This window comes from Marmota flaviventris, chromosome 13 (assembly GCF_047511675.1).
Source record: "Marmota flaviventris isolate mMarFla1 chromosome 13, mMarFla1.hap1, whole genome shotgun sequence".
NCBI lineage: Eukaryota > Metazoa > Chordata > Mammalia > Rodentia > Sciuridae > Marmota > Marmota flaviventris.
In genome coordinates, this window is record NC_092510.1 from 60,735,275 (window position 1) to 60,749,457 (window position 14,183).

The 14,183-nt window shown below is 32.4% G+C and overlaps 1 protein-coding gene across 1 annotated transcript in view; it reads right to left on the bottom strand.

The window, feature by feature from the left end:
• Positions 1-251: 251 nt before the first annotated feature.
• The window catches only part of Caap1 (caspase activity and apoptosis inhibitor 1), a 51,488-nt gene continuing 37,556 nt past the window's right edge, over positions 252-14,183 (bottom strand). Inside the window, exon 6 of the mRNA XM_027931066.2 lies at positions 252-2,228. Coding sequence (XP_027786867.2) covers positions 1,882-2,228 — 347 coding nt within the window. The 3' untranslated portion in view covers positions 252-1,881. The remainder of the gene's footprint in view (positions 2,229-14,183) is intronic.

Here is a 14,183-nt window from a genome sequence, read left to right on the forward strand (position 1 = left end):
ATTAGGCATTTCTAAAACAAACTTATTCCTATTTTCTAAAGCCCGTCATTTTCAAAAAGTTCTTAAATCTGTTCACATTAAAAAGACAGGGAGAGGAAAAAAAGCTGTTTCCCCCTTTTTTTTTTCTTTTTTTAAAGTTAGGAATCTCAGTAGTCTCTAATTCACTCAGTTCATTCTGTTTCACACATATCTACTCCAATCAAATATTCTCCAAAGCATTTTGCACATTGAACAGAAGAGACACACAGTACTTCAAGAGATGAGGGCTTTAATAATCCACAACACTCAGACCTTTTCCTACTCTTACGTTTAATCACACAAATGCCATTTATCACATTTTATAATTAGTAAGCAGCAATACAGTTTAGTTTGTACTACTTTATTATTTTAACTTTTAGCTTAAGCTGGACTAGAAGAATTATTTTACCATAATCAATGCTTTCTCATGATGAAGTGATAACTGTGAGCACTATTTAAGTCATCTTCACATTTACCAGCCTAAAAGAAACACTTCTAGTGACACAGGTTTCTATGCTTTGTTAGATTCGGAGAGGAAGATAGTGACAGGATTATTTAAAGACGTATTCAGAAGCAAAATGTAAATTTGTAACTCTAACACCAATGTTTCACAAATGTCCTCTATATCCATTTAAAATACCCTCTAAAATAAACATATAATTAAGTCAGCTAGTAAAACAATCCCTGCAAGGTATGTATAAGGAAAATCCTCATATCAGTAGAACATGACATAAATAAAATATACTACATTTGTTTTCAAATATAAAAACAGCTCCAGATTTATATTTTAGAAAAAAATTAATTTATTTTAAGTTAAGGGACCCTATCTAAATTTATTTTGGTATCAAACAACTGCAATTACCAATTGGGGGGAACATTTGTAATTGTGATAGGATGCTAATTTGTTTACAAAAACTATACAAAATTAGACTAATTATAACATCAACTTATCAAAAGTTCTTGAAATTAACTTTACTTTCGGAAAAGTATCAAAAGTCTTTAGATCCAGAATGGTAAGTCTTTTATTATTTTTGATTCATAAAATTATAGCACATCAGATCTTCAGGCAACACCACCAGATGAACCTTGTAGAATAAAACAGTCTCCTTTTCCTGACAGCTTGGAATGTAAATCAAAATTGTTCCTTTTTATTGAAGGAAAAAAAAAAAAAAAAAATTGAACAAAGTGTTCAATAGGATCAAATACCTGTTAGGATGGCTTGTCTGCTGGAATTTAATATGGGCAATTAATTCTATATTATTAAAAATTGCCTTAAACTGAGTCTTTTTTTTCTTTATAAAAAAAAGTTTTACTCAGTCATGAAGAGCAGATCTCTAAGCCTTACAACAAAAACTACTACTCAGTTTTAACCAGGAAATCCATATTCACAGATGGCATCTTCAAAACAGTAAATATTTTAAAATTACATATACACAAAACAAAATTTCTTAAACCATTAACAAATCTAGAAGCAAAAATTTTAATATTTATTGCAAAATAGAAGTTGCCTTAAGAGAAACATGCTTGGTCAATCCTTCTTAAAGCTTTTGGGTCTGTTGCCAAACATTGAAAAACAAAGGAAAAAAATACCATGACTCTTCCCTAATGGCTTTGAAGATAGTATTTGCAAACATAGCTATTCATCTAAAATAGCATTCGTATGTGCCATGAATTCAAACACACATCTATAATATAAAAGTTTAAAAAACAAAACAAAAACAATAAGTATTTTAGGCCTAGGATGAGTTTACCTAATAGGATTACATAAGAAATACCACATAAGACCCCAAATAAACTTTAGATACAAAATTATAGGATGTGGCTTCATCAAACACACCTAAAATTCAAACTCAAGTTAAATAACTAGGCTGGTTTTTTTATATCACCAGCTTTCATTAGGGCCTTAATTGCTCTTGCCCTCATCTCAAGTTCTAGCAGTTCTAGTTGCTGTGCTGAAGGCTGAACATCTTCTGGTGGAGGAACAGTCAGGGTGGCTGCTTTGGGTTCCTTTGGGCTAGACTCTGCCAGTCCCAGAATCTCATTCACACTTTTTTCAATATCTTTTTCCAGGTCATCTATCTGACCAGCTTCACTCTGGACTGTATTTTCTGTGGCCTCAGGAGCAGCTGCTTCTTCGTTGCATGGGCCTTCTATGTCGCTGTCATAAGCATCTGCATTTATACTGAGTACATCACTATCTTCCCCTTTGCCTGTAACAACAAAAAATGGGAAAGAACCTTGTAACCTAAATGCCCTGCGTTGAAATGTCCTTACTATGCATGACTAAAGGGCTACTTGGACCCCACCTCCCACCTTGGAGTCCAAAGCACAATCCATTATCCCACTGGCTCAAGTTTCAAAACAGATCAAATTTCATATAAATTCTTTTTTTTTTTACTGCAATTTATTACAACACAGAAGTACTGGGAAACATTCCATCATGTGGAGCACCCATGATCTCTCTTCCTAATAAAAATATTGTAATGTTTTATATCACAATGAGGCTTCCACATTACAAACTGTAAGTTGATGGGGAAAACTCTTTGGATAGAGTACTTATTATTGAAGAAGTAAAATTTCCTTCTAGAAGGTATTTAAAATTTTTGCTTTATAAACTACGAAAAAAAGGAAAATATCATCAGCAAGCTGGACACTTTGTGCATTGCAATTATCCTAAATCTTTTCATATGCTTTTTCAAACACTTGGTTCTGAATCAATAAATTAAAAGAGAATGCCTAAGGCCATTTTCTAAGATAAAATAAGTCTCCATGAAGAGAGTTTTTAATTAATAAAATTAATACAGCATGATTTTTAAAAATGCATTTGTTCTAAAACTTCTATAACTGATATTAAGACCTCGAATTATAAATAGATTATGAATCTCAACCACCTCAGCCTTCATGCTGAATACCACTTAAATCCAGGCATCATCTATAACATTAGGTACTCATTTATACCTCAAATTTATTTATCTCTTAAGTACCTAATTTTTTGAAAAGTAATGATTTTCAAAATGTTGGCTTTGATAACTTTCTTTAATAGTAAGGAAACCTTATTTACAAAACACAGATCAATAGATGGAAAATGCTAATAATAGAACATATAGGAAGGACAAACAATTCTATTCCACTGTTCTAAAACAATTTACTGACCTTGACCAACCTTCCTACATTTTTTAAATTTTTTTTTTTTTAGTTGTAGTCAGATACAATCCTTTATTTATTTATTTTTATTTGGTGCTGAGGCTCAAACTCAGTGCATTGGGCGTGCTAGGAGAGCACTCTACCACTAAGCCACAACCCCAGCCCCACCTTCCTATATTCTTATAATTAAAAAACAACTCCCTATTCCAAAATTAAAGTGGAAAATAAATCAATAAATTATTTTGCATCTACAAATAAAATGTATAAAATATAGTTGGAATTTTAATTATCTGATGCCAGGGAATATTTTACGTATCTCCCCAAAGCAGCAAGTATTTCCAAATAACAAGAAAAAATTTACAGAAAAATGAATATTGCCTTTTGTCTTAAGATATAATGTTTTATTACTGTCATGTACAATTAAAAAGAACAATTTTTAAAAAAGAAATAATGCTTTATATTAAGTATTCTAATTTAAGTCGAAAACAAATTCAAGAAAAGATGTGCGGAGCTGTCGAAAGCGCAGAAAATTAATTTTAGTGCCTAGCAAGCTTTAACCTAACATTCTAATTCTAAATCTGATGTCACTAATTTGAAATGAAAATTTTCAGACTTTTCAAAAGATTTTAAAATACAAATTTTTTAAAAATGTGATTTATTTTTCTATTATTAGATAATGAACAGAATAGATAATGAACAGAATGGGTGACCGAGAGAGGGAAAATCTGAAAGTTGGGATAATTTAGTCCTAATTCTTAGACTGCCATTAAGTATGCCATTTGGGCATAAACCTTTTCAATTTCTCTGCTATGAAAATGAAGGAAAGCCAGACATGGTGGTGCATTCCTGTAATTCCATCTACTTGGGAGGCTGAGACAGGAGGATGGGAAATTTGAGCTCAGTCTGAGCAATTTAGTGTGACTCAATCTCAAAATAAAAATTAAAAAGAAAAAGAAAGAAAATTATCCAAGAGTATCTTTAAAGACCAAGGTCATAACATAATAGTAAATTAAATCAACAGAAAAATATACAGTGAGTAAACTGTTCTCTCTTTCCCCCTAAGATATGGTTACCACTCACTTTTCACTTAACATATCCATCATATAGATTATGCCAAAAAAAATTTCTGACAGTCGTAGCCACAAAAATTAAGTAAATTATGCTCTATTATTTTTTACCAACTTTTTTTGATAAGATATTTTAGAGAAAAGTAATGTCTCAACTTTATAACTGAGGTTTACTTATTATTCCATGAGTCCAGAGACCAGTATCTAATGACAAAACTACGCACAACTACACAATCCCACATAGGCTGTCACAAAATTAAAAGTAGAAACATTCTTATGAAATTAATTTGCTTTGAATTTATATGGGGGTAAATTTGACTGTCATTGTCACATACCACCAGCTTATAATTCTACAAAGAGGCTACAGGGATTTATAAGAGTATGTGTAATTTTTTTAAAAGGGAAATAAATGTTTATTAAGTTCATTTTATTTTATTTTCCTGGGGAGGAAGTCTATACTCTCAAATACTTTCTAAGTGGCTAAGAAGCACCAAGCTATATACATACTATCACTTAATTCAGATCATTTTTAAAACTGTTTATGTAAGCTTCTTTAGAAATGAATCCCAGCTAAAGAACTACTCTTCCCAAGCTTACATAATAAAATCTTCATTTTATAAAATTATTGGTATCAAAGATTCAGGATCAAAATATTTAAGTATACAAGCCCAATATTTCAAAGAAAAAAAAATTTGGACACTCTTTTTCATTTATGTTCTCTATGGATGTTTCAAACATTTCAGTAAGCAGAAAGTGGGTTTTGCTTCATTTTTTTGCTTTTATATAAAAAAATAGTACATCTAGCTTATCACTGAAGAAATGATGCCCTATACATTTGGTGTTCTGTTTACATTTAAAATTATAATTCATAATCCAAATGACCAAGTTGTCAGTAATACAGTAATTCTAAACATATTCATAGATTCCATCTGTCCATAAATAACCATATCACACATGCCAAAATTTTGTAGAATTATACAAATGAAATGACTTAGCAAAGCACTTTATTTTACAAATTTGAGAACAAGTGACATGACTTATATACTAGGACACAATAAATTCTTTGAAGATTTTAGTACCATACCTCAGGTCTTTTCCACTGTTGCTGAATTTAGTTCATTCTAGCAGAATTAGTAACTCACATGTTTAAAAGCATCATGTGCAAACATGAATACATTTCCAAAAATAATTTACTCTCATCATTGGCATTAAAAAATCATAGGTTTTTTTTCTATCAATTATGATACTCAAAGTAAAAAGGGTAAACATTATACATTTTTTAAAGAAATATCTTTATCCCTAATGCCTCCAAGTGCTTAGAATTTCAGTGTCATTATGTGCTGTGCTTCAGATCTGCCATTCTGCATGCATGTGAGGATATACACAAACATTTGTATGTATGTGTGTGTTTTCAGGGGAAATGAGTATTCTCTTAAGTTATAAAAGAATTACACAAATAGGGGCTGGGGCTGGGGCTCAGTGGTAGAGCGTTCGCCTAGCATGCGTGAGGCACTGGGTTTGATACTCAGCACCACATAAAAATAAAATAATAATAAAAATAAAGATATTGTGCCCACCTAGAACTAAAAAATAAATATTAAAAAAAGAGTTCCACAAATAACAAATATGTCACAATCCCACTATTATGTGGGATAAAAAAATTTCTTTTAAAAAAAGTTTTTATGGTATATTAATAAACGTGATTAATTTAATGGTATATTAATAAACGTGATTTTTTTGGTATTGTATAATGAAATCTATCAATGTTTCGAAGATCTTTATAGTTGGTGAACCAATATCTTCTAAGTAACAAATGCATGATGGTACAAAACTATGTGTAACTAAAAGATCAATCCAGAATACAAATTAACCAATGAATTCTAATGTAACTAGAGTACGAAATATTCACTGATATGGTTTCAGACCCAAATTTCAACTGTCCTTTAAAAAACTACCAGTTTGGGTTTAGTATTAAAGAATATTCACAATTATCTGAAATGGTTATTAAAATCCTTCTCCATTTTCTAACTACATATTTCTGCGTGGTTGGATTTTCTCCATATCCTTTAACCAAAACACTATAACCCAGAGAAGGAATATAGAAGCTAACAGAGATTTACACACATGTAAAAACTATGCCATTCTTCTCATCAATTTTTGTTTTAAGAAATGAAGTTATTTTCATAAAAATTTTATTTAATAGTGGGCTTAGTTTTATTTTTAAATAGGTTAACAAATATTTCAAAATTTAAAAAAGAATTCCACAAAGAAGCATCATCAAGTTTTCACACAGGTTTATGATGATGAATAAGGGTAACAAATCAACTAAAAGGCAAATCATTTCTACTCCTTTAAATAAAACCTAACCAGTAATAAAAGATAATACACAAAAATAGATATCACATTACCTGTATTATCTATTTTTAATGAAGCTTTAGAATTCGTTTCCACAAAGTTACATTCAAAAATTACTCTGATAATAATTAGAAGTAATCATATAACGTAATAAAAATCTTAAAAATCAGTTTGTAAACTAAATAAATTTGCAAACTTATTTAGTGGGCTTAAGTCCACTTAATTTTTCAAGCTTTATTAAAGACTTAAAGGAAAAAAGAAAATAAAGACATAATAATCAAAAGCAGCACAGCAAAGAGCAAATAAAAAATTAGATTCAAGTTGCTGATGTCACAAAGCAGCAAAATAACTAAACATTTCACAAAGAAAAAAAAAGATATGATATATTCCTTACACTAATTTTGTTCCTCCAGTAAGATGGGTTGATCCCTAAAATATTATGTACCATTTAAGACACTTCAGAGAGACTTTCCTGCAGAGTACCCACTGAAGTAACAGAGACAGATTTAGCTAAATAAAACTGGTAAGACTTTTGAAAAAGGAAAAACACAAGTAAAATTTTAAGAACAAACTACAAAAAATATTATCAAATACATTTATAAAAATGCAAATATAAGAATATACAGAACATCTATGTCTTTAGGGGAAAAAAACATGAACAAAGGAACAAGTCATGAATTTCAAAAAACAGGAAAACAAAGGGCCAATAAATATAAGCAAAAAATGCTCTACCCAGTTTCTAATTAGGCAAATGCAAATTTAAAAAGATATTACTTTTTACTATGAGTAAAAAACAGAATTTTAATTTTTCTGGAAAAAAGATAGTACATTATTAGTAAGAGAGAAAAATTACCAAGATATATATCTTTAAAGTCAAAAAGTAAACCAAAGAGTAATAATCATATTTTTTACTAAAAATGATATACGCATTTTTGATTATTAATAGTGATTACTCCTGGTGTTGGGGGGGGTAAAAGTAGAGGAGGAAAATGAATTTTCTAATTTTACTGTAGACTACATGAATTATTTTTAAAAGAATACAATCTTGAAAAAAGTGCTAAAAGAAAAAAAAATCAGTATTAGTTAACAAGAAAAGATACCATCTAAAAATTAAAAAAAAAAGTTTTGCAGGATTTTTACAAAATATAAATAGACAGGATCCAACTGACAGAAAAATAAAAGCAAAGCAAAACCAAATCACAGAAGAGGGCAATTCTTCTTTACAAATCTTGGAAGCAAGGAAGAGTTAAGTTAACTGTGGAAAAAATGGCACAAAAATTAAAATTAAATTCCCTCAGAATCAATGGAGCCAACTGAACTCCATTCCTTTCCTTCCTTGCTACTATCCCATCTACTTTTCCATCAAAGAAAGAGCATTTACCGACGTTTCTAAACAGCTGCTAAAGAAACCCAAACCAGCTACCACAAAAACCCAGTTACAACAAAAGAAGTACCAAGATGAATAAAGGAAGAAATAAATTCAGGGATCAGAATAATCCACTGAGGGAGGGAGCCTATTAGCATTCTTACAAAGTCCACACTGCACTCACAAACAACACAGGATGCAAAGGGAAAGAGAACCAGAGAACAACTATTAGAAATTAAAAATACAGTTCTCAAAAGCGAATATCTAATGGTTGATAACGGATAATGTTAAAGAAATCTCTCAAAAAGTAGGAGAGAATGAGCTGGGACTGTGACTCATGGTAGCACACTTGCCTGGCATGTGTGAGGCACTGGGTTCGATTCTCAGAACCACGTATAAATAAATAAAATAAAGATCTATCAACAACTAAGAAAAAAAATTTAAAAAAAAGGTAGAAGAGAATGAAAAACAGATTCCAAATATGCAATAAAGGTTAAGAGATGAGGATGAAGTTCAACATCAACCTAATATAATTAATTCACCAAGAATTACTGGACACCTACTATGGATATTCACTGTTTTAAGCACTAAAGAAGTGGCAGTGAACAAAAACATCTTTACCTTTAAGTCATGGAAGAGGGATTGAAAATACACAAATATGTCAGATGCTGTGAAGAAAAAGAAAGCAGGACAAGCAGACAGTAGCAGGGGATACTTTCACAGACAATGATCACTGTGGTCTGATCTGGCAACATTTTGAGCAGGGACTTGAATAAAATGACAGAGTAAGTCAGAAATCAAGTAGAGACCATGGAAAAGAAAAATAAATCAGAAAACTGATCTTGGGTGAAGGTCTTCATCCTGAAAGGGCTTGTCAAGAGCAGAGCATCACCTGTTAAATATCAGAATTTGAGGGTATCATGGTTTGAATATGAAGGGTCCCCCCAAAGCTCCTATTAACCCAGGATTACTGAGTGGTAAATGATTAGATTATAAAAGCTGCTACCTGATCAGCCCATCTTAGTTTCAATGGTTGACTGGGCGGTAACTGTAGCCAGATGGAACAGAGCTGGAGAAGGTGGGTCATTCGGGTTGTGCCCTGGAAGGGTGCATCTTCTCTGCGACTCCTTCCACTCCTCTCCCTGCCTCCTTGCTGCTGTAAGAGGAGCAATTTCCCTTTGCCATGCCCTACCCGCATGATGTTCTGCCTCAACTCCAGCCCTGAGCAATGAATCAGATGACTATAGATTGAAACTCTAATACCATGAGCCAAAATAAACTCTACCTTCCAGCATCTGCTTGGCATATGGGGAGATCTTTCTTGCTCTGTCATAATATGGCAGAGATACATCAAGTGTGCTTAGCTCAGGTCTCTTTTCCTTTTCTTATGAAACCACTAATTCCATTCAGGGAGGCCATGATCCTGACCTCATCTAACCCAGTTACCTCCCAAAGGCCCACTTCCAAATATCATTAACATACAAATTTGGGCATTAAGTTTCAAACACATGAAGTTTTTTGGGGGACACACTCAAACCACAGCAATTAGCTTCAGAGAACAAAAAGTACTATCATCAATGACTGGAAAACGCACAATTTCAATGGCTAGTAACAGGATCATGAAAAGAGAAGCAATGACATATTATATACTTCCTCATGGGAGGAAAACAATATTGCTTCTAAGTATTCTTGCCAAAATGTTGAATCTGAATCATATAATGCCTCTAAAACTACAATTTATAGAAAATATGAGACAGAAATACTGGAATGCAATTAGCAAAACTGAAAAACTTTAAAGGACAAATAGTTCAGCCTCTTCAAGAAACAAACTGCAAAGGCAAGGAGAAAGGAAAAAGGAGGAACATATAGATTTTAAAAATACTTAGCACAAACCAATTAAATATGAAGGCCTTATTAGGATCTCAATTCATAAACACTATTTAAGAAATATTATAAGACAATCAGAGGCAAACCTAACTTTGAATATCTGAATATTAAAATATCATTATTCTGTAACCCCTAATGAAATAATGGATCTAGACAATAATCAATAGCTACTATAACCATTAAGTGTAAGGCTGACAACACCTGAATCAGTTGGTGAATCTTAATATGAAAATGCCAGCTTTGACTATAACCGGGTTAACTCTGAACACTTTCTAATTACCTGGGGATATTAAGACACTATTGCTATTTAAGGTAATGTGGTTATATTTTAAAGAGACAACTCTTAACTCTGACAGATACGCACTACAGATGTTCCTTGAGTTATGATGGGGTTACATATTGATAAACCTATAATAAGCTGAAAATACAGTTAAGTTGCAAGTGCATTTAATACATCTAACCTACGAAACATCAAAGTTTAGTCTAGCCTACTTTAAATGTGTTCAAACATTTTCATTAACCTACAGCAAGAGTGTGAAGGAATATTATACTGTATATACTTAGCCCTAGAAAATAAGAAGACTTCATAATTCAAAGCATAGTTTCCACTAAATGTATATTGCTTTTGCACAATTGTACAGTCAAATATTCTAAGTCAAACCATTGTAAATAAGGATCATATGTACAAATGAACTTCAGATGTTTGGGATTTACTTTAAAATAATATAATGGGTGTGGAAAGGGTAGGAGTATAAATAGCAACATGAAAAAAAAGAAAATCAAATATTCCTACAAGGCAATCATAGACCTGGTTATTAAAAGGATTAAGCTATTTTACTTGATTTTCCCTTTAATTAGTTTTTCCCACCTGATTTTAAATAATTCATGTTCCATGATGATGCCATTCATAATGACACATTTCAGCATCTTTCCCTCTTGATTCTGAATCTCAACTCTCCAAGGCCTCCAGTGTTATTGACCTGATGGAACATTTCATTAGTAGCAAAGTCTATGATACATTGGGCTGCAATGACATGCCTCCATGGATTTCTTTTCTTAGAGAACAGATAATTTTGATTTTCCTAAGTTTCAAGTTACAAAGAACACATCTCAAATGTATTCTAATGGTGGAAAGTCCATTTGATGACTTTTAGGAGTTTGAGTGAGCTGCAGGAAACAACTGTTCTTTTTTTTTTTTTTTTTTTTTTTTTTTTTAAGAAAGAGAGAGAATCTTTTTAATATTTATTTTTAGTTTTTGGTGGACACAACATCTTTATTTTATTTTTATGTGGTGCTGAGGATCCAACCCAATGCCCACGCTACAGCTTGAGCCACATCCCCAGCCCAACAATTGTTCTTTTAATATGTAAGAATAATCTTTTCTGGACTGGGGGGAGGATCACCAGTTCAAAGCCAGACTCAGCAAAAGCAAGGTGCTAATAAGCATCTTAATGAGACTCTGTCTCCAAATAAAATACAAAATAGGGCTGGGGATGTGGCTCAGTGATCAAGTACCTCTGAGTTTACCCATAAACAAACAAACAAACTTTTCTGTAATGGCCTTCAATCTTCTCATTAAAACTAACAGGACTTGGCCTTTTTTCCATCTAGCATATGAAACTATTGATTTCCATTTAACTGCATTGTTTTGACCATGATTTTCAAGATTTAATCCTAGTATAACTAACTGTAGTAGGAAAGAAGAAAATGTAAACAATTAAGTAGAGAAAATTTACCCAGTATTCTATTTTACCCTCACTGATTTTGCAAATAACATTAGTATCCACTAGCTTGCAAACCCAACTTTTATGAATAACAAATCCATTAACTAACCCTTTAAGAGACTGCTCCAAGAAACAATTTATATTCACTTAGTATCATTACATATGCCATAATGGTGTTGTAAAGGCCACAGAAGAGGCAGGCCTTGCAAAATGCTACAAGTAAGGTAACAAAATATTTATGGCATGATAAAGATATAGCTTTTGCTGTCATAGTGCTTATGGTATGCTTAAAGTATGGGCACCATACTTTAAAGTGTCAAATCATGCAGTATGAAGTAGACTTTCACAGTATATAGGCAACAGGGAAAAGTCAAGATCCTCATAGACATGTGATATGGGATAGATCTTTAAGATGAGTACCATCTAACAGGTGACATTAACAGAGGATGAAACTCAAATGTCAGGAACACACGGATGCAGGCAAAGTGCCAGATCTAAACCCACACAGAAGAGTGTGAGCCTAAAAATGAAATGCACAGATGATAATATATAAAGCATAGTATCCAAAATTAATGTTTCTGAAGACATCGCCATTCCAGGATAAAAGCACAATGGAATGTCTAGTAACACTCTTACAAGAGATAAATATTTTGCGTCTACCATTGGGGCACAGTAACAAATTGATGTATGAGATAGATCCTCACTATAACCTTTCCTCTAGTAAAGGTAAACAGGAAGAAAACACTTAAAATGCCATTAAACAAAAGTTTAATATCAAAATATAGGAAGGCATATGAAAACACCCAAAGGGGGAAACGTGAAAGCAGAAAAAAATGAAAGTAGATAGACTAGCTCTCTCAGGACCCTTATTTCCAAGTACTGGGGTTTAGAATCATGCAACTTTTCCCACCAATAATCTGTTGGAACTTACTCAATAAGTCTCACATTCAAACATTTTCTGCTAGTAACATCTCAGTGCTCTATAATCCACCCAACCAAGGAAGACAAGCTCAACATCATTGTCTATTTCACAAAAAATCACATTTCCTATGGTATTCTTTTCCTTGTTTAATATATAAGCTCAGAAAGATACACTAAAGGCTTGATTCAAATTCTAGAAAATGTGAAAGTACCCATGACATATACATATAGTAAGCAGCCAGATATCATCACCATACAAAAAAGTAGCAGTGTATTTCATTAAACATACTGAAACCTTTCCTTAAAGCAAGGATCATTTTGATTGAATAAGTAGGAAAAATAATAAAAGCTGTCAGTTTAACCCTAATTCTTTCCACAAGAGAAGATATATGAAGTAGTAGTAGTGGGAACCTCTAGGAAAAATAGCTGTATCAACTTAAAGAGTTTAGAATACTGAAGAGGGAGATCACATTTTAAAATGTCCTGTATGTTTGTTTTGTTTTTTTTTTCAGAAAGATCAATAAAAAGGTATTTTCATGGGAAAGAACAGTCTATAAAAAGATGCATAAGTACAATAATTATGTAACTAATTATCCAAATGATGAAATATTCAAAGAAATGTGAAAACTACAGAAGACTCTCTATAATGGACCACATTAAAAGAGCACATAATCGATGATTAATATAGAAGACTGGTATGAATCTACACAAGTAACAAAAACAAAGCTAAAGGCTAAGAGAAACAGAAAACAAATGACTCAGTTTCAGTATGACCAGAAAGAAAAACAAGCTTGGGAGCAACATGTTCTTTGGAGGAAGTATTAGAATTAGAACAGGTGGCCTGATTGCAGTGGCACACCCCTAAATCCCAGAGGCTTGGAGGCTGAGTCAGGAGGATTGCAAGCTCAAAGCCAGCCTCAGCAACTTAGTGAGACCCTGACTCAAAAATAAAATAAAATGGCAAATAAATGTATGAAAAAATGGATGTGGAGCAACAGGAACTTTCAATTCATTGTCGGTAGGAATGCAAAATGACAGACACTTTGGAACAGAATTTGGCAGTTTCTTGGAAAATTAAACTTGGTATTTACCGAAGTGAATTGAGAACTTATGTGCATACAAAAATCTGCACACTAATGTTGTATTCATAACTGCCCAAACCTGGAAGCAACCAAGATATCCTTCAATAGACAAACAGATAAACACTGCAATAATCCATAAAATGGAAGATTATTCATTGATAAAAAGAACTGGGCTATCAAGCCACAAAAAGACAGAGGAACTTCAAATGCATATTGTGAGGTGAAAAAATCCAATCTGAAAAGACTGCAAAATGAGTGACTCCAGCTGTATGACATTCGAGAATAGGCAAAACTATTAAGACAGTGGGGGGAAAAAAAATCAGTGGTTTCCAGGGGTTGAAGGGAGTGATAGTTAACAGGTGGAACACAGGGGAGTTTTAAGGAAGAGAAAGTAGTTTGTATGATCTGTAATAGCGGACACATGTCATTATACAATTATCAAAATCCACAGAATGTACAATACAAAGAGGGAAACTTAATGTAAACTATGAACTTTAGTTAATAATAATGCATTAATTGGTTCAATGGGGGAGAGGTGGTGAGCAGATATATTTGAAATCTCTATTATTTCTGCTCAATTTTTCTGTAATCCTAAAATTATTCCTCAAAAAAAAAAACC